The 27,945-nt window shown below is 50.6% G+C and overlaps 2 protein-coding genes across 3 annotated transcripts in view; both read right to left on the minus strand.

Moving 5' to 3' along the window:
* Positions 1 to 5,013: 5,013 nt before the first annotated feature.
* Positions 5,014 to 12,644, minus strand: KRT84 (keratin 84). 2 transcript variants are annotated; one of them, XM_036866157.1, is made up of 10 exons: positions 12,351 to 12,644; positions 12,032 to 12,245; positions 10,572 to 10,780; positions 9,897 to 9,957; positions 9,323 to 9,418; positions 8,233 to 8,397; positions 7,979 to 8,104; positions 7,255 to 7,475; positions 6,748 to 6,779; positions 5,014 to 5,436 (listed from the first exon to the last, which is right to left on the minus strand). In XM_036866157.1, exons 1-10 carry the CDS (start codon positions 12,551 to 12,553, stop codon positions 5,117 to 5,119), a joined length of 1,647 nt encoding a protein of 548 aa, XP_036722052.1. In that variant the 5' UTR covers positions 12,554 to 12,644; the 3' UTR covers positions 5,014 to 5,116. The 2 variants fall into 2 exon arrangements, with proteins under 2 accessions (XP_036722052.1, XP_036722051.1); XM_036866156.1 differs by having other exon boundaries at positions 12,032 to 12,644.
* Positions 12,645 to 22,647: 10,003 nt separating this feature from the next.
* The window catches only part of LOC118902149 (keratin, type II cytoskeletal 6A-like), a 38,683-nt gene continuing 33,385 nt past the window's right edge, over positions 22,648 to 27,945 (minus strand). The window contains 4 exon segments of the mRNA XM_036866164.1: positions 22,648 to 22,884; positions 24,816 to 24,941; positions 27,475 to 27,486; positions 27,488 to 27,637. Coding sequence (XP_036722059.1) covers positions 22,663 to 22,884; positions 24,816 to 24,941; positions 27,475 to 27,486; positions 27,488 to 27,637 — 510 coding nt within the window. The 3' untranslated portion in view covers positions 22,648 to 22,662.

Genomic DNA, 27,945 nt, shown 5'->3' on the forward strand with positions numbered 1-27,945 from the left:
TGTCTATCTATCTATCTATCTAGCTATCTATCTATATCTGTCTGTCTGTCTGTCTATCTGTCTATCTATCTATCCAGCTATACAAACAGATAAGATGGACATGCTGATCTCTGCTTGCCCTGCCCCCCCCCCCACTCCAGTGATCCCCTTAAGACACTGAGCTGTGTCACTCCTCTGCTCAAATGCCCTGATAATTCTCCATTTCACTCAAAGTAAAAAAAAGAAAGAAAGAAAAAAAGTCCTAATGATGCACCGCCTGTCCCTCTTGTTACAGTTCTCACCTCATCCCCTTGCTCTTGTCACCCACACCGGCCTCCCTCTGCTCCTCAGACACACCTGGCCCACTCCTGACTCAGGGCCTTTGCACTGACTGGCCCTTCTGCCCTGAATGCTGTTCCCTCCACCACATGGCTTGCTCCGTTGCCACCTGTGGCTCTTTGCCCAAACGTCACCTCTCAAACAGGCTTCCCTGGCATTTCTTTTAAAAATGGCAACCTGCCTTCTTCCTCCCAGAGCATTCTCCATCCAGCTTATCCTGCTCTGATCTATTTCTTTGTTCCATAGCACTTAACACCTTCTAACACACCCTATAATTGACCTGTTTATTCTATTTCTTGATGATTATCAGTCTTTCCTCTCACCCTAAAATAAACTCCATGGAAGCAGGATTTTTGTCCATCTTGTTCATTGATGGTTCCCAAGCACTTGGAACAGTGTTGGGGATAGAGTAAGTGTCCAGTAAATACTTGCTGATTGAATGACTGTGTAAATGAATGGATGTCTTGGATACTTTAAATATTTTATGTGTGTCATTAAATGCCACTGATGGGAAACTCTGGCCCTTGAGCCCTGAGGAGCACACTTAGTTTGAAAACCACGGGGCACAGAGCCCTCCATGGCTCTTTCCTGATTCAAGGCTGTGGTTCTCTGAGCATCTGTGGGAACACAGACTGACAGAGACACAGTATGGTGAAAACAGTGCTGTGCTGGGCTGGTGAGTGAGGGGGTGGATTTCTTTTCTTAAAGTTGCCATTCAGCGTTTCAATGTTTGTGTCCTAAACACAGTTTTGGAGAAAACAATTTGTTTTTAAAAGACTCCCCTCTCGTAGCACAGGGAACTGTACTCAATATTTTGTAATAAACTATAAGGGAAAATAATCTGAAAAGGAATATTTATATACATATTTGTGTATGTATATAGAAATGAGTCTCTGTGCTGTACACCTAACACGATATTGTAAATCACTACACAAAAATTAAAAAAAAACTTAGGGAAATTGATTAAAAAAAACAAAAGAAAAAAAAAAAAAAAAAAAAAAAACTCCCCTCTCCCTCCACAAAATCCTATTGCGAGAGTGCTTTGAAAATGCCCTGGTGCGGTGTCTCCAGGGAAGTTGGTGGCCAGCAGAGGGCAGCAAAGCCCGACAGGCAGCCGCGCAGAAGCTCAGTCCTGGTTGCCGGAACGGAGAGGCTAGGGAGCCGCCTGCCTGCGGATCAGAGCTGGGGCTTCGGTGCAGTCGCTGGAAACAGTCCGCTGACACTTCGGTGTCCACCCGTGTTTGGTCCTGGAGTGGCTGAGCTGCTGAACACAGCTCTTCTCCATTAGTAGTAAAACTAGAACCACCACCACCATCACCATCAAAACAGTAGCAACCGTTTATTGTGCGTCACTGTGTGCCAGGCTATGTGCTAATAATCTTTGAACTAGGAACTATTTTCCATTTTACAGATGAGGCAAGAGGCTTAGTGAGATTGTGACAGACAGAACAGCATGGTGGTGATGAGTCTGAGTTCTTGAGTCAGAATGCTTCTGCTTTGACCCCTGGGCCTTGATTTTGTCATCTGTCAAAAGGGAAATTATTAAAGTGCCTACTGCCTAAGATTGTTGAAAAAATCAAGTTAAAACACAAAACACACTTGAAACTCTGCTCAGTTCAATCTATAAGTATTATTCTTGCCTATTATTACTTTTGGTCACACAGCTATTTTAAGTAGAGAGGCTGGGATTTGAACCGGGGTCTGTCAGTCCACAGGTTTGAACCTTATGTCATCTTTGGGGGAGAATCAATGTCTTAGCAATATTGAGTCTTCCAGTTCATGAACATAGTATATATCTCCATTTATTTAAGTCTTCTTTGATTTCTTTCATTATCGTTTTGTAGTTTTTAGCATACAGATCCTTTTTAAAGGCTGATACTTAGGTATTTCACTTTTTGGGTGCTATTGTAAATGTTAAAAATACTTTAAAATGTTTTAATTTCCAACTGTTCTTTGCTTTTACAGAAATGCAATTCATTTTTGTATATTGAACTCACATCCCATAATCTTACTAAACTCACTTATTAGTTCTAGTAGGTTTTAGAAAAAAGATTCCTTGGGGTTTTCTAAATAGAAAATTATGTCTTCTGAAAATAGAGTTTTATTTCTTCCTTTCCAAACCATATGACATTTATTTCTTCTTCTTGCCTTAGTTCACTGGCTAGGCCAGCTTGTGTAATACTGACTAAGGGTGGTGTGAACAAATACCATTATCTTTTCCCAGTCTTACGGCAGAAATCATTCAGACTTTCACCATTAAGTATGTTGTTAGCTGTAGGATGTTACCTTGTTATTTATTTATTTATTAGATGCCATTTAGGTCAAGGAAGTTCTCATCTATTCCTAGTTTGCTGAGAGTTTTTATCATGACTGGAGGTTGAATTTTGTCAAATCCTTTAGTGTATCTATTAAGATAATCATATGATTTTTCCTTTTCAGTCTGTTGATGTCATGAATTACATTAATAGGTTTTTGAAAGTTGAACCAGCCTTGCATTCTTAGGATAAACTCATTGTCATGATGTGTTATCTTTTATTTGTTGTTGTATTCAATTTACTAATATTTTGTTGAAGATTTTTATATTTAGGTTCATGACAGATATTGATTTGTAGTTTTTCTTTTCTTATTATTTCTTTGCTTGGTTTTGGTATCAGGGTAATGCTGGTCTCATAAAAGGAGTTGGAAAGTTTTCCCTCCTCTTATGTTTTCTGGAAGAATCTGGGTTGATTTTTTCCTTAAATATTTGGTAGAATGCACCAGGAAAGGTATTTCAGCCTGAAGTTTTCTTTGTTGGAAGATTTTAAACTACATGTTCAATTCTTTTAGTAGAAATGCAGCTATTCAGGTAGGACTGGCTACACAGTTTGTGGGGCTTAATGTAAAATAAAAATGCAGAGCCCCTTGTTAAAAATTATTAAGGATTTCAAGATGATGACAAGAGTCATTAAACCATGTGTGGGGACTTTCTATGGTGTGGGGTCCTCTGTGGTTGCACAAGACACACGTTAAGAGTTCTGGTCACAGTTCTGACGTGTGTGTGTGTGTGTGTGTGTGTGTGTGTGTGTGTGTTCATGGGGTTTCTTGTACCAATAAGCAGCTGGTGTCCCACAGTTCAATGCAATTCTGACACTATCTACCTGGAGATAGCATCAGATTCCACAGGTCAAGGGTTCAGTCCTACAAGACTGCCCACCCCCAACCCTGCTTTAGATGCAAACCCAGGCTGTCACCTGGACTTTTGACCAACCGGCTATAGATTGAAAGTTTCAAAGACTTCTCCCTGGCTTTGATTAATTTGCTAGAGTGGCTCACAGAACTCAGAGAAACATTTTACTTACTAGATTACCAGTTTATTATAAAAGGATATAACTCAGGAACAGCCAGATGGAAGAGATGTATAGGGCAACGTATGGGGGAAGGGTGCAGAGCGTTCTCTCCACGTGTGCCACTCCTCCCACATCTCCGCACGTTCACCAACTCAGAAACTCTCTGAATCCCCCAGTCCTTATGGGTTTTTTATGGAGTCTTCATTACATAGTCAGGATTGAATGATTGATTCAACCTCCAACCCTGCTTCCCTCCCTGGAGGTTGGGGAGGGTGAACTGAAAGTTCCAACCCGCTAAACACATGGTTGGGTCTCTTGGCCCCTGCAATGATCCCAGAGGAACTGAGGGCGGGGTGGGACCTGGGGAACAAGTGAAAGATTTCACCCTGGTAGGGAGGAGGCTGGAGGGCAGTGCGTGGAGAGAAGTGGGCTGCTTGGCATTCGTTTTCAGAGCTTTTGCTATATGTCTCATCTCCCTTGCTGAGCTGTGAGCCCCTCCAGGGAGGGGCCTGAGCGCTCTTTCCTCAGTACCTCCTCTGGCCCAGGACACCAGCCTCTGCCCTTGGCAAGTCCCCAGTGGGGTGGGCTAGTGGAGTCTAGGAGGCAAGCTCCCCCATCCCCAGTGTGATTGGGAAGGAAAGGCCAGAGTCCTAGTGATGCTAGCTTGTCAAGTTTATTGAAATCCCAGCCACACAAAGAGCAGTACAGACAGGCACCCACCCCAGCCCAGGCCTCCCTGGAGCGTGCAGACATAAACACCCCTGCAGTGAACAGAGCTGGGCCTCCCTCACACCGCCAGCAGCGGCGTGGAGTGTTGCAGGGTCCGCCTCTCTACCAGCACCCACCCACCTCGTGGACTCGCATGCCAGGGTTACCCCAACACCCCAGGAAGAGAAGCAGCTAGGACCTATGCCACTCGGAGAAGAACCATCTCTGGGGACTCAGGGATCCCTTGGCCCACCGAAAACGGTGGATCCTTCTGGGTCAGGAAGAGAAGGAAAGAACCTTCTCCTGCCAGGAAAAGGAAGGGGAGGGAAGCAGAGGACGGTGGCTGAGGACACCTGCCGTGTGGACAGCCAGCTCTCCATTCTCTAAGTTAATCCAAAGCTAGGACGGCGATGGTGCCCAGACACACCATCGCTTTGAACTGGCCTGTTTCTCCCCAACATGCTGATTTTTGTAATTGTATTGAATCTGCATTTCTTGAGGTCTTTGGGCTGGGTGGTGAGGAGTGACCCAAAGGAAGGAAATTGGGAGTCTGGGACAGGCCAGTCCACTGGGGCTGTGGATGGAGCGTCTAGGTGGTGAAAAAAATCCCCCCAGAGGGCACAGGCCAGGCAGAGCAGCGCTTGGCTTCTTGGCAGGAGGGGTACCTAGAGCGCCCTCGGCCCAGAGTCCGGGCACGGTGGGGACAGAAGCAGAAGACGTGGAGATGGTTCTTCCCGGTCGGTGGCTGGCCCGGCGCTCGGCTCTCAGTACTTGGTCCGTCGGGAGGTGGTGGTGGACACGAGGCGGACGCTGGAACCGTGGCTGCTGAAGCCGCCCTCGGTGGGCAGCGGGCAGGGGACGCTGGGGGCGCAGGTCTCGCCCACCAGCACCGAGCACCCCCGGGAGCCCGCGCTCAGCGCGTCCCCGCCGCCCACGACCTGGGCCCCGCCCACGCTCGAGCCGCAGAAGCCGCTGGACCGGATGCTGGGGCGGCCCGAGATGGTGACCCCGCCGCGAGAGAGGCTGCAGGTGGTGACCGGAGGCTCGGGCCCGCACACCAGGCCGCCCCGGGAGCTGCTCACCGCTGTGGGAGGATGAAACCCTCAGTGAGGCTGCCTCGTCCTCCGCCTCCCACTGGGGGTGGGGGGAGGGACGGGCGGCGGCATCAGGGGAAGTGGCCTGGGTCCAAGTAGTTCCTACTGTCTACATAGTCAGTACCCACTTTTCCCTTCTCTTGTCTGGGTGTCTCAAAGGCTGTGACTCCACTCAAGTCAAACATTCGGACTTAAATGGAAGAGTTCAGCCAGTTCCCCGGGTGTTGGCATATAGCCGTTAAGTCCACCATCATTTATATACGGCCAAAGTCAGGTTGGGCTGAGTGAGGCGGGTAGTGACCTGGATTACCCAGCAGCTGCGTGAGTAGCTTCCATGAAGCCACAGGGCTTCTCTCTTCCAATGATACCATGCTCCTTGGCGGGCCCCACATTGCCCATCAAAAAGGTAGTCCTTCGTTCCTCCTGACCCACTGATGGCTCCGCCCTCTAGCCCTCTGGTCTTCACTGGGCACACCCCCATGACCCAGGACCCTAATCTGATTAAACCTTGCTTAGACCAGCCCCCAGGGTGGACGGCCCCCCTGTCTTCCTTCTCCTCTCACCAGGATCCTTCCTGCCATCTGTGACCCACCCGCTTTAGCATACGCAGCTGTGTATATTTGCGCTTTTGGATCAGAAATCTGGGTTTGAATTCTGGCCGTGCCACTGACTACCTTTGTGATTTCTGGCGAGTCCTGTATTTTCTCTGATCGAGTAAAAGGGGGATGCCCGTGCCTATTCCTCCCCCCGGGGTTTTGAGAATTAGGTTGACAGTGGATAGGACCCATCTCAAGAAGATTATAATTCTGGAGAGGAGGGGCTGGGTCTCACCTTCTTTGTGTCCCTATCCTGCAGAGCCCAGCACAGGCCCTGAGCGCTTTGTTTGGCGGCAGTAGCTGCAGCAGCAGCAAGGGGACTTGCGTTTAGCCTTGCCATCCTCTGCCATCAGGAGGGGAGGGAACTCCCTGGTACAGGCCTTTCCATTCCTCCTCCGGTCTTTGCCCTTGAGGGACAAGACCACCCAAAGCAAAAAGGCTGACTCTCTTCTGGAACCCTCTCCCACCTACCAGGCCCTGCAGACCTTTGTGATTGCTTAGCTCCGGGGAGGAAGGCTCTGGGGATGTCTCAGACCTCAGCTAAAGGGATGCTCTCAGTTTAGGGGCCAGATGGTCCCTGCTCCCCTGGCTGTCATGGCCAATCTGGCCATGGGCTCCTGACCCCAACGTGGGCTTGAGTTTAAAGGAAATTTGAAGGGCCCCAGGAGAGAAATGTGTGAAGAGGAAAAGACTGAAGGTTCTTACATATGTCTACTGGTCCAACACCTTCATAGATCCTGGAGAGAGAAAGAAACAATTTCACAAGGTGTCATTCCCTGAAAACCTAGGTGCTATCAGAGGGCTTTCTTGGCTCAGTGGACCGGTGGACCAGTGGTTCTCGCCCTTGGCTGCACAAGCATCAGGGAGCTTTGAAAAACGACACGTTCCTAATCCCTGCCCCAAAACTATTGTATCAAAATATTTGAGGGAATGTCTTCTTCTTTTCTTTCTTTCTTATTTTAAAACAAGCTAACCAATCAAGCAGAACTCCCCATGATTCTGGTGCAGCCTGTCTACAGGCTTGCACTGAGAGGCACAGATCTAGAGCCATCTTCTAAACCCCTGCCAAGGGGTCTAAGGTTTGCAGAAAAAATAGTTACCTCTAGAGAGTGCCCATTTCAGCAGTTCTTCACATAGTTCCCTCCCCCACTTAGTCTTTCTAGAAGCCGGAAGTCTGACCCCACTCCCACCTACTGCCCTGAGAGCACTTACCGGATCTCCTCGCCCTCCAGCAGGCGCCTGTAGGTGGCGATCTCGATGTCCAGGGCCAGCTTGACGTTCATCAGCTCCTGGTACTCCTTCAGCTGCCGTGCCATGTCCTGCTTGGCCTGCTGCAGGGCGGCCTCCAGCTCCGCCAGCTTGCACTTGGCGTCGCTGAGGGCCGCCTCGCCCTGCTGCTCTGCCTCGGCCACAGCGGCCTCCAGCTTGCAGCGCTGGGGGGAGGGCAGTTTGCAGGTGGGCTTTGGCAGGGACTAGGGGATCCTCAGGTCAGGCTAGAAACTCTGCCCCCTGTGAGTGGGCACATAGCCTGGTGCTAAGCCAGGGATGGAGCCCGTGGAGGCTGCTTTCCCAGGGATTGTCATCCTGTAGTTTGATGTCACCAGGGAGCGGAACATTGCTTATCTTCCATTTCTATCCTCACTGATTTTGCACTTACTGATTTCTGCTGCTCTAAGACCAATGGGGTCCAGAGAGTAAAGCCATTCTTTCTGCTTCACCTGCCCCTCTAAGTCAGCCCCAGGTCTTTCCTTCTACATGGGAGACTCTTTCTCTGGTTCCACATTTTCCTCCCCCAGGAAGTCTTCCTGGACTAATTCCTATATTTCTCTGTTTCTGGGTCCTGGTGGCCTCCCCCACATCTTCTGACTTGGGCTCCCCAAAGCTTGGGGCCCTGCCTGTCCTCCCTGTGGGGCTTTCTCTCCTTTCTTTCGCCCACCTGAGCCTTGGCGTGCTCGATCTCTGCCTTCAGCCTCTGGATCAGGCGGGTCAGCTCATTGATCTCATTCCGAGTGTTACGCAGGTTGTCACAGTGTTGGCCAGCTGTCACCCGCATCTTCTCATACTGGGGGGTGGGGGAGAAAGGGGTATTCCGAGGGCTTGAAGATTGGGTCAAGATCACAGCCCACTTTGTCATCCATGAGTCTGACCCCAGGGCTGCCTACGCCCTTTCCCCAGCGCCCTCCTGCCCACCTTGGTCTGGTACCAGGCCTCTGCATCAGCCCGACTGCGCCTGGCGATCTCTTCATACTGGGCCTTGATATCAGCGATGATCCCATCAAAGTTCAGGTCCCGGCTGTTGTCCATCTTCACGATGACTGATGTCTCAGAGATGTGTGACTGCAGCAACTGGATTTCCTGTGTTGTAGGATCAGCGAGACAGATGGGCTCAGCGTCCCGTCAGTGGCCGGGGCTCTGCCACAGGGTCCCCAGGATGCGGAGTCAGGAGAGAGAGCATTGCTTGTTTGTTCAGAGCAAAGCAATGGGGCAGATCATCCAAACCAAAAGCAAAGAAAAAGAGGTGGCCCAGAACCTTTTCAGTTTGACTTAAACCCTTGTTATATACTAGGAGACATCCCTTTAACACCTTAACTTCTTAGGTGACTATTAAAACCATGGGGGCCTAGGGACTTGATGGAGAGGAGTGAGACCATGCTAAAGCTTAAACTTTCTTTGGTTTATCCACACAGTGGCTGTGCCGGTCTGGATCGTTGAGAGCTGACAATATCCTAGAACATGGTGGTCTAGGAATTCCTATATCCCAAGTCCTTAATAGAACCGGGGGTGGGGCTGGGGGAGGGCTGGGAACTGGCCTGCAAGGTGAGGGCCCCAGAGGGAGCTTTCTTCAGCCTTTCCACTCAGAGCCAGCCATTTAGCTCTGATTGGGTCTATCCCAGACCAAACAGAAGCAAAAGATCGCTAGTTCATTTGACTAATTAGGTAACGCAATTTTTCTTGCATCTCCTAGCAAATCAGTTTTCCAGGGTCTTCTCATCAGTAGATAGGAAGTGACATTCCTAGACCCCAGTCTTTTGATTGGTCCACAAGGAGTTGGCTCATAGATCCAAGGAGTTGATTCATAGACCTGAGTCAGGCTGCTGAGAAGCCTGCTCCCCTTACCTTCTCCACTGGTACATACATCAACATATAGAGGATATAGATTGGATGGGAGGAAAGATGTATGATACCAAATGTTAGAAAATACGCTAGTCCAGTGAATCCCCCAGGGAGTCCAGACCATGCATTGAGCTCCTTGGATGGCTCAGAGGGGATGAGCCCTTACCGCCATGTATAGGGTTTTCAGGAAGTCGATATCCTGAGTTAAGGTATCCACGTTGGCCTCTAGATCAGACTTATTTAAGAAAACTGTATCCACATCCTGTATCAAAGAGAGAAGGATAAAATACTCATTAGTTGTGCACTCTTTCACCTCCCCACCTTGGCAGGCTCTGGAGGTGGGTGGGAAGACCAGGCCAATTCCCACAGGGCCAGGCCAAGTGGGACAGATGGGAAAGTCATTGGGTGGAAATACAGCTTAGTGACTCTTGTTCTTCTCCCTTATACAGCATGAAACCCCCAGGGATGCTGGACATTTTCTGATGCTTATTTAGAGGCAAGAAGAGTCTGGATAATCCAAGACTCTTCAAATGTCATCCCTTCAGACCTCTGCTCTCATGAAGACCCAATCCTAAGTCATTGGAGGCCAAATCAGAACTTCGAAGGGAAGCTGTTGTGACCGCAACAGTGGGGTCCCCTGTGTGTGAGTATTCACAGGGCTGCCCGGGCAGTGTCCTGGAGTTGCGAGAACATTTGCCTGCCTGGAGGAGAAGTTTACCTGGGCCTGCTGCTCTCCTTACCTTCTTCAGAGCCACAAACTCATTCTCAGCATTGGCCCGGAGTCCCACCTCCGCTTCATACCTGGATGATAAGGATGAAGAGGGTGAGTTCTCACTCTGAACTGAGAGCCGGTTACTCCCAGCTCCCCAGTTATCACCTCTTGTGACCTCTCTGCTCCTTCCAGGAGCCTGGCTTCCTGTTGCCATCTGCATGTTTTCAACCACTCTGTCCCATCTTTAAGACCTTTTATGAGTCCACGGCCCTTGGTTTCTCCAAATCCCTTTTATTTTCTCAAATTGGATGCGGGGTCTAAAAATCTGGACCTTTGCTGTGCTCCTCTGCTGGAAAAGCCTTAGGGTCATTGCACTTGACCTTAGAGGAAGTAGGACCCTATTTGTGGCTGGACTTGGGCACTGTTCTCAAAACCAGAGAGTTTCCTTTTCTGGGGTCAACTCACCCATGCTCACAGGCAGGATTAGGGACAACCATGCCCAATTCCAAGTCCCCTTTTTCCTCAGGACCCATGGAGGGCCTCCTCCTCCCATACATATCACATCCCCACCCCTGTCTTCAGGCTGGGAATTGAAACCAGCATTCAACCCTGATCCTTCCAGCAGCTCTCATTCAAGCTTGGCTGCCGCTTTGGGGACCAGCCCATGCCCATCCTAGGTCAGTGCAGTCCAGCAGCCACTCACTTCTTCTTGAAACCCTCAAGGACATCCTGCATGCTGTTCCTCTCAGCCTCCAGCCGGGCCCGTTCGCTGTTCACTACGTCCAGCTGCCTCTGCAGGTTGGTGATGTAGTTCTCGAAGAGGGGCTCCAGGTTGCTCCTGGCACATTTCTGCTCTTGGAGGAAGTTCCACTTGGTCTCTAGGAGCTTATTCTGCTGTTCCAGGAACTGCACCTAAATCCACAGGGGCAAAGACATGGCAATTGAAGTGCTTGATATAGTTACCTATATGTCAACGTTGCTCAGATGGCCAGAGGTGACTTAAACTTGTGGTGACATTGTTCCCTCCTCTGTTGACTTCAGCTCCTCCTCTAACTCAGTAGAATCTGGCGGAGCGGGTCTGCGACCCCTCCTCATGCTCAACCAGGCTTAGCTACAAACAGAAGCTTTGGAACCAAAGCTCTTCAACCATTTCCCTTTCAACCCTCTGAGAAAGGTGAGGGCTGGTTCACTGGGAAGTTGGAGATCGATTCTACCTGAGCTGGGGTTTGCCTACATCTGAAAACTGATTTCAGCCATCCCTAGCAGGGAATGAGGAGCAGAGTAAAGTACATTGGGCTGGGATGTGGTATTAGGAGGTGGGAATTCTCAGGTCATAAGTCATACCCATCACCCCAGAAATTCCATCAGCTGAGACTTATAGAGCTGGAGGAGAACATAGAGACCATTTGCTCCAACCCCTCATTTCGGAGTGAAATGAAGCTCACAGAGGTGAGTTTCCAATCTCAGACACAACAGAGCATCCCATGTCTTCATGGACATGGGTTTGGGGCTGTGTCAGTTCCACCTCTCTGTCAGTTCCACCTCTCTGTTCCTCGCATCAGCCTGAAGACCAGTGACCACCAGTGGTCATTCCCTACTGTTTCCCTCAATCTAGGCGACTCGGCTGAATCTGGATATCCCAGGTGGGGGAGGGGTATGAATTCTTTGCTTTGTACAAAAATTACTCAACTCCATTCTCCATTTCTTTAAGCCTGAACAGGTGTGGCCACTCAGCCTCAGAAACCATGAAAACTTCAAAGAAAGCATGAGGATCTCAAAGGATAACACCTCTTAAACCTGTACCAGCCAACACCTGGTGTAGGTGTTCGTGTTTCTAGCCTGTCTGGGAGATATTTCTAAGTGGCTAGGTGGTAGGTCTTAGCTTGTTCAGATGCCTTCAGATTTGGCTGGATGTTCCTCCTTCCCCCAGAAGACACTACCACTGTCTTAATCTCTCCCTCCATGCAGCGTTTCCTCAGGCTAGTCCTTGCTCTGCAGCAGAGTGACCCAGAAATCATACTGCCATGCCTTTGGCTGATGCCTGAAGGATCTGGGGTCAAGGTCGATGCCCTAGGTCTGGACCAGTTCTTCTGAAGGGAAAGAACATCTCAGTGCATTTAGGTCTCATCATCCGAGACCCAGAGGTTGAGCTGTCGCAAGTACCTTGTCAATGAAGGAGGCAAATTTGTTGTTGAGGGTCTTGATTTGCTCCTTCTCATGCTTCTTCACCCTCTGGACATTAGGGTCAATCTCCAGGCTGAGGGGGGTCAGCAGGCTCTCGTTAACAGTCACTGCTGTGATGGATGGGGCTGCTGGCACTCCAGCTCCTCCAACTCGGTAGCCAAAGCCAGGGCCGCTGAAGCCATAGCCGAGGCCACTGCCGGCTCCAAACCCCAGACCAGCACCACTACCATCACCAAAGCCAAAGGCCATCCCACTGCCCAAACCAAAGCCAACTCCGTAGCGGATGGGCCGAGGGCACACAGCTGCTATCCTGGGTGAGCACGATCCAAACCTGATGACACTCCGACTGCCAAAGCCGCTAAGACCCTGGAAGCTGCGCCCACTCCTGCAGGAGACAGAGCTGGCCCGGAAGTGGTTCAGGTTCTGGGGGGTCATTGCTGAGCAAGAGCTGAAGCTGCCCACATGGCGACCAGAGCTGACTGTGTAGGATCGGCGAGACATGATGGTGTCCTGGCTGAGAGCCAAGCAGCGATGGCAGAGCAGGGTGAGCTGGAGCTGGGAGTCCCTCTGAGGCCAGTGGATCCCTCTCAGCTCTTTTATGTGTGTGAGGACCTGAGGATTGGCCCCATAAAAATGGAAAAAGCCATTCGGAAGCATTTATGAGCTTGGGTAGTTAGCAGAAACTCTTCCAGCCTGTAACCTCCTTCACAATGAGCTAATCTCAGACACACCTATAATCCTCAGAATCAGGGCCATAACATCAAACCTATAAACATTAAAAACGTATAAACACATAAACGTTATGGTCCTACTTTTTCCACAAGTCGACCACAATTGCCATTATGGGGACCTTAATTTGCTTTGGCCATAAATCCAATAGACTTTCCACAGCAAGTGTGGCTAACCGCCAGAAAGTTAGGATGGCAACTGCTCCAGCCAGAGGCTGCAAGGGATGCAGCTATGCAGATAACCCTCTCAATAGACGGGGGTGTGCAGAAGACAGGCAGGGTCTTCATAGCTCTAAGTAAGAAATGATACGGTGAGAATACAGTTTGTTGCATCCCTGTAGATGGATTAAACAGTCCAAAAACATTTTGCAGTGTCTTATCTGACCTCTATGATCTGATTTCACCGTTTACATAAAAATTGAATCTTCACTAAAGCTCACTTGAGGTAGTGTAGATACATGTCTGATTTGAGACACTCAAAGGAGATCCATTCATTCATACATTCATTTATTCATTTGACAATTACCAGTTACTCTCTCTCAGGTAATGTGCTTGGTGCCGAGGGTACAGAGATGAAAAGATGGTCTCTATCCTCATGGTGGTGGGGGGAGATTAATCTTGAGGACTTCCACCAACCAATACTTTTGTGGCATAATTTGAGGCCAAAATTCTGTATGATTTGGCCATGTATCTGTGTGGAAAGTTAACCACATGATTTTGAGCCCCGAAAATACACATTAGGGCTGATCTATAGTCCTGCCTATGCAGGTTTCTTGCATTATTGATGAATCTTTGGTTAAGAGGGAGAGACACCAAGCAATAAGAATCTGGGTAGGAGATGAAAAGTTCTAAGTCACTGGATATCATTATCATTGTTAATCAATATCACAGGTATTTCAGGACCCAGAGACAGATGTTTGCCTTTTCTATTCTAGAGAGTGACATGATTTGTCCTACTTGTCTGTGCCTGGGGGAACTTGTGCTTGACTGGATGCTCACTTGGGATTCTACTTGGAAGGGGATATGTGCTTTTCTCTGGAGCTATCCAGCTCAGGTCGTCACTATTTTCTTCCTTCCCAATCTCTATACCTTTGATTTCTTTTTCTTGTCTTACTGCATGTGATGTTGAAAAGCAGTGGTGAGAGGGGACATCTTTGCCTTATTCCTGATTTTTGGTGGGAAATCTTCAAGTTTCTTACCATTAAGTACAATGTTTGCTGTAGTTTTTTGGTAGATACATATATTTTTTATCAAGTTGAGGAAGTTTTCCTCTGTTCCTAGTTTACTACTCTTTTATACAGACCCAGCTATCAGGTGTATGTCTAAAGGGAGAAGCAGAAAAATAATAATAACACAATACTTCTTGTGAAGATTGCAAGTGACCTCCAGGTTGCTAAATTCACTGGTCTGTTCTCAGCTCTCATTTAACTTAGCAGGAGTTGACATAGTTGATCATTCCCTTTTCCTTAAAACAATTTCTTCTTTTGGTTTCCAGACACCACATTCTCCTGATTTTCTTTACATATTACTGACTGCTTCTTTTCAGTTTTCTCAACCAGTTTATCCTCATATCCCCAACCTGTACACACCACAGCATCATTGGGCTCAGCCCTTGTACCTGTTCATGTCTTTATCTATACTTGTTCCCTTCATGACATCATGCAGCCTCATGACTTAAATACCATCTTTCCACTGATGACTGCCAAGGTGCATCTCTATCCCAGACATCCCTTCTGTGCCCCACATGTATATTTTGATCAACATCTCTACTTGGATATCGATTAGGTATCTCAACCTTCATCTATCCAAAGCTGTTCTCCCGATTGATTGTTCCTATGAAATATGTTCCACTTGCCAGGCTCACTATCCTTGTAGTGACTCAGGCCAAAAATCTGGGAGTCATCCTTTATTCCTCAGCTTTTTCCATATCGCACATTCAATCCATTGGCAAGTCCTACCTTCAAAATATACCTGGACTCCTACTATTTCTCATCACCCCACTGCTACCATATTGGTCCAAGCCCATCACTCCTCACAGGGTCTATTGAAGTATCCTTCCAGCTGGTCACCCTGCTTCCTCCTTTGCCCCCTCTGATTTTCCTTAACACCATAGTCAGAATGGTCCTTTAAAAACATGTCAGATCATGCCATTTCTAAGCTCATATGCCTCTAGTGGTTTCCCATCCTGCTCAGAGTAAATGCCATACAGGACTCTCCATAGTCTGCCCTCCTCTTTCACTGACCTCATTTCCCTCTATCCGTCCTACTGCTCACCCAGCTCCAGCCACCCTGGCCTCCTGTGTGTCCATCAGACAGGCAGGAAAACTCCTACTCAGACACTTTCCCATTTGCTGTTTTTTTTTTTTGTTTTGTTTTGTTTTCTGCTGGGAACTCTTTTCCTGCAAATGGCTACATGGCCAGGTCCCTCAACTCTCCCAGTTCTTTGCTCATGGGTCGCCCCCTCTTTAAAGCCCCCTCCCCCATGTACTCTCTATTCCCCCTCCCCGCTTCCTCTTCTCCTTAACAGTGCTTACAGTCTGAGGTCCTTTCCTGCATGGATTTGCCTGTTTATCATCTGTCTTCCCAGGCTGGAATATAAGCTTCAGGGAGCAGGCACGGCTGTGTGTTTTTTTCCTCCTCTGTGTCTCCTGCTTAGGATAGTGGGGACATGTGGGAGGCATGCTATATGGTTTTGTTGAATGAATGAAGACACCACCAAGATTAAAAGCAGGAGGAAAAAGGGAGAGAGGACAGGGGGTGAAAGAAGAGGAATTTGGGCATTTGGCTTTGTAAGTATCTCAGGAAGAGGAGACTCTAGTCTCCAAAGTGAACAGGAATGACCCTGAGGAGGATGGTGCCGAAATCCAAGAGCTCAGAGAGGGTCAACCCAGTTTGCCCTCCAGCTCCAGCCTCTTGGGGTGCGAGCCTGGCTGCTTGGAGGAAAGGGCATCCCCCTCTGCTGAGGCCAGGCAAGGGGATCCAGGTGGCTGGGAAGGGGATGCGGGACCCCTGTGGAGGGGAAAAGGGGAAGGGAGCAGGAGGGATGGCATAGAGGACACCAGTGAGTGTGCCAGGCCGGGAACGGAAGACTTGACACAGCCCTTGGTGTCAAATGGAACTGGGTTCAATCCCAATTTTGCCGTCAGTCAGCAGTGTGACCTTGGGCAGTGGCATGGGAAGGGCACGGTAGTGGCACATCCTGGATGCAGACAGTCAGGGGTGCTTGTCTGTAGAGAACTTAAAAACAACAATACACCCAACTAAAAGTCTGCTTGCCTTTTATTATCACTGTGCAACATTCGCCCTCCATGGTATACAAATGACCTGGGGAAATTGTTTAACCTCTCTAAGCCTCAGGTTCTTCATCTGTAAGATGGAATTATACCTACTGCACAGTATGTGCGGGTTACACGTGAAAATGTTTGGGGTGTGTGCTGTGCGGAGCCTGGTGTGGTCATTGTCATCCATTTCTTTCCCCCCTCCGTCCCCCTCTTTTTCTCTCTGCCCCCTTCCCCTCTCTTTTGCACAATCCTCCTTTCACTGGTAAGCCGTCATCTCTGTTCCCATCCAGCACCCCACCTACTTCCCGCTCCAGTGGCTGCGGCATTATTACCCCACCAGCCATTCCCGGGGCTGTCCCGTGGCTCAGCTTCCTTCAACCTTAACAGCCCAGGCGGGGTGGGGGTAATTGAGACCAGTCACACATGACCCCTTTTCGGAGATGGGCTGTCACCATCAGCAGTTTATAGTTCTGAGGCATTATCTCACCAGACAATGCAAAACACAATCCTCAGCCATTTTTTAAAGGGTGGCAGGTGGGGAGAGGGGTGGAGTTGCCCTGGAAACTCTGGGCTGGGGCTTTTGCTGCTCTGACAGTTTCTGCTTCCTGTTGAGAGTTGGTCTGGATGTAATCCTGAGATCTGCTAGTTGAGCTAGTGTAGACAGATTGCTGGCTCATCTCGATGCTAACCGCCTGGGGCGGAGGGGGAACTGCTGATGAGGGCAAGGCGGGGAGGAGGGGATGGGAGGGGAGGGGGCCATTCTGGTTGGCTGAGCAGAGCCTGCGAACCCTGGGCGCACCGTGGCTGCACTGTGTGTGTGATTGTGTGTGTGTGTGTGCGTGCGTGCCTGTGGGAGGGGAGGAGGGTGACAGGGAAATCCAGATGGTGAGAAGGCTTTGCTAAAGCCGCCTTCTTCAGAGTGTTTCCGTTTTGCCTAGGGACAAGTTTGCGCAGGAGAGAGGCACTCACTGGGAGGTGTTCACGCTGAGACCTGCCCTGGTGGGAAGGGAAGCTCAGCAGTCCCCCAGCAGAAGGAGGGGGGCGATGAGGAGAGAGCCCTCTGCCCTGACAGACTAGTGATGCTTGGATAGAATCTAAACACCTCCCGGGAGAGTCAAAGCACCCCTCTTGCTTGAGCCCATCCCCACCCTTTCAGGCAGGATGAGTTTTTTCAGGTTTAGCCCAAATTCTTCACTTGCCCACACAGTTATCCCCTGTCGGGGTGAAATGTGACAGGTGACCTGCTCGCAGATGTGCAGGTTAGTTTGCTTCAACAAACCTTTATTGGGTGCTGATGTGAGCCCGACATCAAGATTAGGTGCTGGGATGCCTGCTGGGCGCAACCCTCTTCCTTTTACCAGACTCAGTGATCCTAAGAAGTTCCCCTCCTCTGCCCACAGTTCCATTTCTGCAGCCATTTCCCCCAATCTGATCCCCAAGGGGAGAGCCGCGGTAGTGGGTCCACCTGGGGCCACTGATGGGACTGGGATGAGGAAGGGATCCTGGGGGACCCAGGGGAAGGGCAGAGGGCATCTGAGAGAGGAGGCAGTGGGGCAAGGAAGGCTCTCCTAGGGAGAAGAGGGACAAGAAATGGGAGACATTCGGGGGAGACAGACACAAAAACAAGGGGCTTCATTCAGGGTCCTCCCACCCGCCCAAGGCCTCTGTGGGCTGTTCCCCACCTGTCCTCATGGGGGCGCTCTGGGAAGGGCTGGGATTTGGATTCCCGAGGCTGAGTGGAATGCAGGGAGGCTCTGGCTTCCAGCAGTCGGTTCTCCCTTCCTTCCGAGGGCAGGGAGGGCCCTGATCCTCCCTGTAGGTGCAGGGCAGGTCCTGGGAGAAGCTCAGATGTTTGCCCAGGTGATGGAGGTGAACCGCCCAGGGAACCACCAGGAAGCACTTCTGTCCTGTCTGCCTAGAGTCACCTCCTCCTTGGAGAGAGGGGTAGAATGGGGGCATGGCTGCACAGCACTGAGGGGGATCCCCTGGGGGAGGCTCTAGAAGGGCGTGCGGGGCCTGTAGCTCACATCCAGGACTGAGCTGGGGTGCCCTCACTACTGGGATGAGTCTGCCTAGTGGATGGTTCCAGATAAGTCTCCCTTCCCCTGGGGCCTGGGCCACTCTGGGATGGGAATTCCCAAAGGGATGGTCGCCAGGCTCAAGCCCACCTCATGGTGAAGATGGGGGACTCTTCTCTCCTTCTCCTCCTTTACTCCACTGGGGTGTCTCCTGGGCCTTGGGTAGACATCTTTGGGACAGAGGTGGGTGGCCTACTGTCATCTCTGTTTTTGCGGACTGCAGGCCGGAGCATTCCTGTAGTTTTCAGAGCTTTGAGTGCTTAATCAGCAAGGAGCTTAGCTGGCTCTAGGGCCAGGTCCAGAGTGACAGGGCTTCAAGTGGGAATGGAGGCCATGAGGCCCCCGTTGTCCCGTCCCCTCCTTCCCTGGGTGTGGATGTGCCTCCCTGAAGTCACCGGCCCTCTCCCGTCTGACGCTGCGCGCTCTGGCTCACGGTTGCTGATCCCTCAGCCTGGAGCCCCCCCTGGGCTTCCTTGCTTCCCCTCAGTCCTGCTGGCCTTTGGGATCCAGCTTGCCTGCCCCCTCCTCTGGGGACCTTCCCGAGGCCTGTGACCAGGGTGGGACCCTCAGTTATGTCCTCCTTCACAACAAGCCTGACATCTGTAATTTCCTGTTCCAGGTCTGTACCCTCAGGTAGGCTGTAAGCCCCAGGGGCATGGATTGGGGCCAGGGCCCCATTTTTTAAAAACAGCTTTATTAAGATATAATTCACATATCATATAATTCGCTCGTTTAAAATGTACAATTCAGTGGTTTTAGTATATTCCCAGATAAGTGCAACCATCACCCCAGTCCCTTTTAGAATGTTCTCATTGCCTCAAAAGAAACCTTTGGCTGTCCCCCCCACCCCATCTTCTCTTCCCTCCAGCCCACTAGGCAACCAAGGATCTGCTTTCTGTCTCTATAGATTTCCCTAATCCGGAGTTTCATATGAATGGAATCATAGAATTTGTGGTCTCTGTGTCTGGCTTCTTTTATCTCCCTCATGTTTTCAAGGTTCATCCATGTTGGAGCACGTATTAGTACTTCACTCCTTTTTATGGCCAAATAATATTTCATTGTATGGATAGACCAAATTTTGATTATCCATTCATCCACTGATGGACATTTGGTTGTTTCCACTTCTTGGAATAGTGATGCTATGAACATTCACGTACGAGTTTTTGTGTGGACATGTTTTCATTTCTCTTGGGTATCTACCTAGGAGTGGAATTGCTGGGTCACATGGTAACTCTATGTTTAACATTTTGAGGAACTGCCACACTGTTTTCCAAAGTGGCTGCACCAGCTTATGGTCCCTACCATGGGCTCTAGGAACTGTGTCTACTGTCCCTACTGGTAGGTCAGCCCTGACTGAGGCTGCCTTGTTCACCACAGAGACACCAGCCCCTGGGTGGTCTGACCCATAACAGGTGCTTGATAAATATTATATTGAATGAATGAAAAAGCAAGTGGATGGGTTCTTTTGAATATCCTGCCCATAAATCAGTAACCCTTGTCCATTGTCCATTCAGACCCTACCCTTGTAATCTTCTTTGTGAACTTCTCTCTGATCTCCTTGCCTGGCATAATCACAAGTTGCTTTTTCTTGTTGTTTCCATTCTCTCTGGCTGTCACTGCTTATGACTCCTCTGTGAGGCTGAGAGTCACCCTAGGGTTCCGAGCGTGTTGTAGTCACCTCTGTATCACCAGCTTCTAATGCAGGGCTTGGCACAGAAGAGATGCCCTATGCGGGGCTGTGGGGGAAGAGGAGCTGCATCCCAGCGCTCAAGAGAGGGGAGCCACAAGGGGGCATCTGTAATGGGGGGATTGTTACAGGGGATCAGTGAGGCAACAGGGACGGGATCAGTGAGGCAACAGGGAGGGGATCAGGGCCAGGCAGAGGGTGGAACCGCTGCCACCAAGTCTCATTTCCAGGTCTTGGGGCTCCCGAGAGGGAGAGGAGGCTAGGGGCTGCCCCGCCCTGGCCAGTCTGCTGTCTGTCTTCCCTGCTTTCCCCAGGCCTGCACCTGCCCTGCCTGGGGACCTGGCTGGGGAGGCAGAGCCCAGGCTTTGAGGCTGCTGAGTACAGACATGACAGACTTTCTCTAGGACATATGCGGGGGACCATGTGGTGAGGAGGCCTGTGGGGAATAGGGCTGTGGTTTTTAACGTGGCAGGTGACTTGCTAACTATTGGGGTGTGATGTGCAGGTTTTAAGTGGAATTTGTATGGCTCCAAACTCACTCCACAGGCCACTTGCCAATCATTCATATGTAGTTTTCCCTTTTGTATAATAACCTCTATTTCCACTCCCAACCCCACACTCCGCACCGGCCCCCAGTTCCCCAAAGCTGCCCATCAGTTCCCCTTCAGCCTCATTGCCCTCCACAGAGCAGAGCCAATAATCCTGATTCCTGTAGCCTGGGAACAGTCAGTTTATTGGGAATAGACAAGCCCGGAGGCTCATGGCAGAGACGTGGATCCCTGGGTGGGCAGGGCTTCTGCAGATGCAGCACAATTCAGGGGTAAGAGGTGTGCTCTGGGGAGGTGGGGTCAGCCCAGCACCTCCTCTTCCCTCGCAGCCCCTGAGTCAGAGCCTCCAAGTGTGCTGAGGCAGCCCCGTATCACTGCAGCCAGGAAAGCACATTCATATCAGACCCAAAGCAAGAGGAACTCAAGGGAGAGGGAGCAGGAGAGGGATGGCTACGTACAGAGGGTAGGGGTGGGGCTGATTCCATTGAACAAATAACGTCAGCTCTTGATTGTCCCTTCGTTCAGTAAATACTCCATGTCCCCTTGCCTTTGTGCTAGGCATTTCTTAGCCGTCAGCTGCCACTGTGAGCTCAGGAAAAAGTGTATTTTTATAGCGCCAGTTCAACACACCTGAGCAGGTAAATCTACTGCCCAAAGACCACCTCTTGATTCTGTGTGCTAACTGAGAGGACCATGGACAGGTCCCGAGCGAAGCTGAACTCCTGGCACTTGGCTTGGGAATTTGGAATGGGATTTGGGGGTGTCTCCTTTTGATATTTGTAATAGTGCATGTATTAGGTGGGTGTTGAAAGGAGTTCACTTTTTAGGCGCATGACAGATCGAGGTAAGAGAGGAGGGGAATGTCCGGGGGTCGGGGGAGGCTGGCTTTGTGCGGAAAGTTCCATGGGATGATCCACAAAGCAGAACTGTGATGTGCCCATTTGGCCTTCTCATGGGGAAGAGAAGTGTTTGGGGGCCATTGCCATTCTCTTGGCCGCACTAGAGCCTGACTGTGAGTGGTCCAGGGATACGGCGGATGCATTTCCGTTCTTTGCATCCCACCCCCACCCCAGGACCTAGCGCAGGGTCTGCAGACAGCTAAGTGAAAAGTGACTCTTGAAGATACCTGAGGGGCAGCTCACGGTGAAAATCCAAGGGAAAACTTCGATCGGTACAGGAAGGTGGGATTTTGGAACAACCTTGTCTTCAACCCTGGTGGCAGGGGGACAACATCCAGGCTGGGGGCTGGTGCCCTGTCCCCTGGGCTTCTAGCCTCTGGGGCTGTACTAACACTTGTGGCAGGAGGAGCCATCCCCAGCCCCTAGCTTTACGCTGAAGCTCCGCCTGCTTCCACAGCCCAGTAGCCCCTGGGGCTCACAAGGGATGTAGATTTCACTGGTACCCACGATGCTGCAGCCCCCGCTGCTCTTGAGGACACTGGTGTCCCCTGGACAGTACATGGGTGTGCTGACCACACTTGGCTCGTAGAGGATGGCGCCTTTGGAGCCGCTCACAGCTGCGCTAACAGGAAGGGATGCTCAGGGCCCTGCCCTGAAACATCTCGGCCAGGCCAGGCCCCCACCTGCTGCAGCTCACTTCTAAGGACATTCCCATCCCAGCTACCAACTTCCATGTCTCTCACTCCGGCCACATAAAGTGCTTAGCAGTTCCCCACGTGTCTCTCCTCTTGCCCCAGAGCCCTATCTTCTGCTTCACCCTCTCTGTTTCTATTTGTCTGAGCCTGCTTCAAATCCTCTTTCTCTAGAAAAGCATCCCCTTGTCTATATGGTTCCTTGCAGCTTCTGGGCCCTGAAGCACTGGGACCACGGTGCATGTCTGCTCCTGATTCTGACTCCCATAGACTTGGGTAGCTCTGAGGGAGAGCCTCTCCATCTGCCAGGAGCTCCAGGCAAACAGAACTCTTCCTTTGGGGTGGGGGAAGCACGCTGAGGTTTGGGCAGGGGCCAGTGTGGTCTATTATGGGTCGATCAGCTCCCAAGACCCCAGAACCGCTGGGGAGGGCTCATCTACTCACAGATATTCACGGGCCCAACACCTTCACACAGCCTGGGGGTGGGAGGAAAAGGAGACACAAGGGAACTGCTTCAGAGAATGAGGCCAAGAAGCACGCAGCACCCCCCTGCTTCTGCCTGCTCCACGGACCCTGTCAGCGAGGAGGGCCTGTGGTCTGCATGCTGTTTTAGATTTTCCACGACTGCGGGGTGGGCAATGGCGGCAGCAGCAACCAGAGGGCAGGAGAATAGACGTACCTGGTGCCCATCCTTGACTTACCTGTGCTCCTCGCCCTCCAGCAGGCGCCTGTAGGTGGCGATCTCGATGTCCAGGCCCAGCTTGGAGCTCATCACCTCCTGGTACTCCTTGAGCAGGCAGGCCATGTCCTGCTTGGCCTTCTGCAGGGCCTCCTCCAGCCCGGCCAGCTTGCAGCGGGCATCACTAAGGGCCGCCTCGCCCTGCTGCTCCGCCTCGGCTATGGCACCCTCCAGTTTGCAGTGCTGGGAGGAGAGGGCACAGAAAGGCATTACGGGGCGCCCTGGAGCCCTGGGCTGACTCTTAGAAGAACAGAGAACACGGTCGTTGTGAGACAATTAGAAACAATATATATTGGTCTCTGCCCCCAGTTTCTGGACAGAACTCCCCCAAACCTTGTAATTTCCTAAGTGATAAGCACACTAAGAGCATCCTTTGTTCTAACATTTGCTCTTTGGCCCTGGTTTCTGACACAGAGTCCCTAAACCCCTTAGAATTTCCTGGGTATTGGCAATGTCTTTCGTTTAATTAAGGTGACTCTAGGTGGGCTCCTGGGTGGGGGCTGGTCACCAGAAAAACCAAGCCATGATGAGAAGCTGGGAATTTTCAGCCCACCCCGCAAATCTCCCGAGAGGGGAGAGAGGCTGGGAACGGAGGTAATAATTGATCACGCCTTTGAGAGGAAGCTTCCATAAAATCCCAGCAGTAGAGGATTCAGAGAGCTTCCAGGCTGGTGAGCAGGCGGAGGTGTGGGGAGAATGGCACGCCTGGAGAGGGCGTGGAAGCTCCACACCCCTCCCCCATACCTTGCCTTTTCCATCTCTCCCACCTGGGTGTTCATCCGCATCCCTTATCATATGCTTTTGTAATAAACCGGTAGATGTAAAGGAATCTATTTTCCTGAGTTCTGTGAGCAACTCCAGCAAATTAATCGAACCCGAGGAGGGGGGTCACGGAGACCTCCAATATACAGCCGATTGGTCAGAAGCATAACCTGGACTTGTGATTAGCATCTGAACTGGGGGCAGCCTTGTGGGACTTGGGGGGCAGTCCCTAACCTGTGGGATCTGATGCTATCTCCAGGAAGGTAGTGTCAGAAGTGCGTTAAGTTGTAGAACACCCAGCTGGTGTTGCAGAACTGGTTAGTAAGGAAACACCCTTCCCCCATATCTGGTATCAGAAAGTGCTGTGAATGTGATAGTGGGAGGGTAAAGGAGGGACACAGGAGGAAGAGTGAGTTTTTCCTACAGTCATGGTTATGTGCCAGATTCAAATCTGCTGTGAGTTTTCATCCTAGGATTGTGACATCTGGTTCCTCTGGGGGATGGGGACCAGTTCTCCTGCCTATAACACCTCAAGGAGTTCTGTGAGTTTCCTCTAGGTAAGCCAAGCAATTTCCTTGTGACTAATAGATTTTAAGTGTCTGCCTGGTCTTCACTAGCCTAGGAGAAGAGAGTGAGTCTGAGTTTATGAACTCTGCAGAGTCACCTTGAATTTCAGGATCATAGAATTAGAGTCTTTGGTTGGAAGGGGCCTTGGAGAATATCTTTTCTATACTCCCATCTAGTGAAGCATCCTCGCTATTCCATCTTTTTTTTTTTTTTTTAAACTTCATCTCTTTTTCTTTTTTTTTAATGTTTTTATTTTATTTATTTATTTTTGGCTGTGTTGAGTCTTCGTTGCTGCGCGCAGGCTTTCTCTAGTTGTGGTGAGCAGGGGCTGCTCTTTGTTGCAGTGTGTGGGCTTCTCATTGCGGTGGCTTCTCTTGTTGTGGAGCACAGGCTCTAGGCACGTGGGCCTCAGCAGTTGTGGCACGCAGGCTCAGTAGTTGTGGTGCACGGGCTTAGTTGCTCCGCAGCATGTGGGATCTTCCCGGACCAGGGCTCGAATCTGTGTCCCCTGAATTGGCAGGCAGATTCTTAACCACTGCGCCACCAGGGAAGCCCCTTGCTATTCCATCTTGATGAAAGCAGGTTGCCCAGCCTCTGCTGGGGGCCTCACTGTTCCCTGGGCCTGCTCATCCTGCTGTGGGTCTGCTCTTCTGTAGAAAGGGCTTGCTCCCTCTCGTGGGAGACAGCGCAAGTTTATTCCCTCCTCAACTGGGCCCCCAGGGAGGATGGACCCACCCATCGTGACCAAGACCGGACAGCGGGTTACCCTCTGATGGCCTCATCTGGGCTTTGACGTTCTCAATGTCTTGCTGCAACCACTGGATCAGCTTGTTTATTTCCAGAATCTCGTTCTTGCAGTTGCGGAGGTTGTCACAGTGGGTCCCGGCTGTCAGCCGCAGCTCCTCATACTACCGGATAGGGAGGTCAGAACCTGGGCACCCACACTGTGTGGTCCCTCCCAGCCCCCTTTCCCACTGTCCCCCGTATCTCCTCTCCTGACTTCCTGGGTCAGGTGCTTTTGGATTCTTATACTTGTTCTCTTCCCCATCCCTTATCCATTTCTGGTCCTTTTCTGGGCTACTCCTTATTCCTTTCTCATATTCCAGCCCTGAATCTTTAGGCTTATTAAATTCTCCTCTAAGCTCCAAACTCCCCTCCTCTCTGTTTAGTGATTCTGTGTCTTGTCCTTTTCTCTCTGCCCTGGGATTTCCCTCCTTTTTGCTCCATCCCTGCTCTGGACCTTGGAAGGGGATTCTGTGCTCAGCCTGGGGTACCTAACAGACCAAGGACTGAGGACACAGTATGTCTGCCCCCGCCAGGGTGAATATGTTTGTATATTCTCCTTCAAAACAATTGAAAACAAAATGCAATATTATTTCCTATCTTGGCTTAACACTTTTTTTTAAACTTTTGCACATTGAATCTAATTTCTGAATAGTGTGTTATAGACTACATTAATAGATTAAAACATTAGCCCACTTTATGTTTTCTGCATATAATGGATGGGAGCGTTTTGCATAGAAAATGCAAAACAAGATAAGCACAAGTCACTCTCTTTGGTTATTGTGAAAAAGCCTGTCGTTGCCCAATCAATATCCATTCTCCTCTTCTTCAAACAGAAGCCCAGATCAGAGAATATTTCTCAGCTTTCTCATCAACGAGGTGCACGGCCATTGCTGGGTAGGGCTTCTAGGAAAGCTGTTTAAAGTCAGAGATGACTCAGTTGTCATGTTCCTTTTGCCCTCTCTTCTTCTGCCTGCTTGGAATGAACATGTGAGATTGGTGGTATGGCAGCCATCTTGGGACATGGGGCAACCATGAGGATTAAAGCACTGTGCTAAGAATGACAGAATAGAAAGCTAGAAGGAGCCTGTGTTCCTGATGGTAACATAGAACCCCAGAGTCACCTGTGGGCAGTCTATTTCTTTACTTTCAAATTATTTGAGAAAAAAGTAAAAATCAAATTTGTTTCAACTGTTATTATTACTATTGATTTCTGATCCTCACAGCTAAATACAATTTTTAAATAATAGAGTTATCTTTCTGGTTCTAACTTAGGAGGATGGGAAACTGAGGTTATTTTCCCTGAGCCCACCTGACCGATGAATGGCCCAGGAGAGCAACTGGAGGAGGGGCCGGCCGGAGCAAAACCCGGCCGTGGGTGAGCCACAGACTGAGTCACAGGGAGCTGACTCCAGGCCAGGGTTTGATACCTTGATCACCATGGATCTCCAGAAAAAGGGTAGAGCATTGCTTGGGACACTCCCTGGAGATTGGTACCCATTGCCTTCAGAAAAAAGTCCGAAGGCCTCAGTGCAGCTCTGCAGATCTGCTGTGATCCGGCCCTGTGTCTCCAGTTGCATTTCCATCATGGTGCTTCCTTTCATGCTTCTCCGGCCTGGCTCCTGCTGGCCCTCAGCCAGACGTCCCTTCCCGCATGCTCTGCTTATGGAAATCATACTTGGCCTTCAAGATCCAGACCACATCCCAGTGCCTCTGCCTTTCCAGACACAGTTTGTTACTTCCGTCATCATCCTACTCCCTTAGCCTGCAGCTCGGCCTTAGCGGTCACTTCATGCTACCTCGTATTTCAGTTTGGCTGGTTACACGTTTCTCTCCCGTGGACTGTAATTTCCTTGAGGATGGGGATGGTGTGACTCTTAGTATCCTCATGGTTCCACACACCCCAGTAAGGCCCTCCTTCCCTGGCCACCCTGTTGAAAACCGTATTCACACCATACTCCCTACGCTTCACCCTGATTTATTTTCTCCACAGCACGTGTCCATCTAACATACATCCACTGTACTTATTTGTCTTGCCTGTCCCGCCCCTGCCCCTGCCTCTGGAATGAAAGTGACACGAAGGCAGGGATTGTTTGTGCTGTGCCCTGCTGGACCTCCAGCACCTAGAATGGTGCTTGGCAAACGATGGATGCTCAATAAATGAATGAATGAATGAATGAATGAGTGAGTGAATAATGAATGGTGCCTTTCACAGATAGGGTGGGTAAGACTGAGATGATAATATTTGTTAAATCAAATTGCCCTCAGGGACACCAACTGCCCTCCCAGCAAGGCCCTAATTACCTAAGTCTGGGGCCACCTGAATCACGGTTTCTGCTCTACTATTAGTAACCACCCCATGCCATCAGCCTCCTCCCACGCCCGGAAGCCCAGAGTCCTTTTGCCATCATTGCCAATTAGCATTCCTTGAATGCTACTTAGGGGAGCACTTCCAGCGAGTCTGTGGGTGAATAAAGCTGGGGAGCTCTGATGCCAGCCCTGGGCTCTCTGTGGGGTCTCCCACACGCTCTGCAGGGACCTGGCCTGAGGCCTGGCCGAAACGACGGGGGCTGGGCGTGGCATGGCCCTCAGTCTCTCCTCACCCGCTTCCTGGGGGATAGTGGGTCTGGGGTCCCCCGGACCCCGCCTGGGCCTCACCCGGCTCTGGTACCCAGGCCTCTGCTTGGGCTTTGCTGCGGCTGGCGATTTCGTCGTACTGGGCCTCGATCTGGGCAACGATGTCGTCCGCCTCCAGCTCCTGGCTCTTGTCCATCTTCACAGTGATGGAGGTCTCTGAGATCTGAGACTGCAGCAGGCTGATCTCCCGGGGGTGGGGACCCCGGGTGAGAACGGGTGAGCTCTTTGAGGATAAAGTGGGGGAGGGAGGGGGGAAGAAAGAGGAGACCCAGCTCTGACCTTCCCACAGCAGATTTGCGCGGGCTTTGCCTAGCTGTCCTGGCCTTCGGCCACCAGCCTGCTCCTCGTCCACTCCCTCCAGTTACACAGAGACCAAGAGCCACGCTCTGGGCCGTCCGACTTCTGGGAGTCTCTGTGCCTGAGTACTAGCTGTCCCATGCTGATGTCTTTACTTGCTCACTTTTAAGCCTGAAAGGTACCTGCAGGGCAGGA

Source organism: Balaenoptera musculus, chromosome 10 (assembly GCF_009873245.2).
Source record: "Balaenoptera musculus isolate JJ_BM4_2016_0621 chromosome 10, mBalMus1.pri.v3, whole genome shotgun sequence".
In the NCBI taxonomy this organism is placed as follows: domain Eukaryota; kingdom Metazoa; phylum Chordata; class Mammalia; order Artiodactyla; family Balaenopteridae; genus Balaenoptera; species Balaenoptera musculus.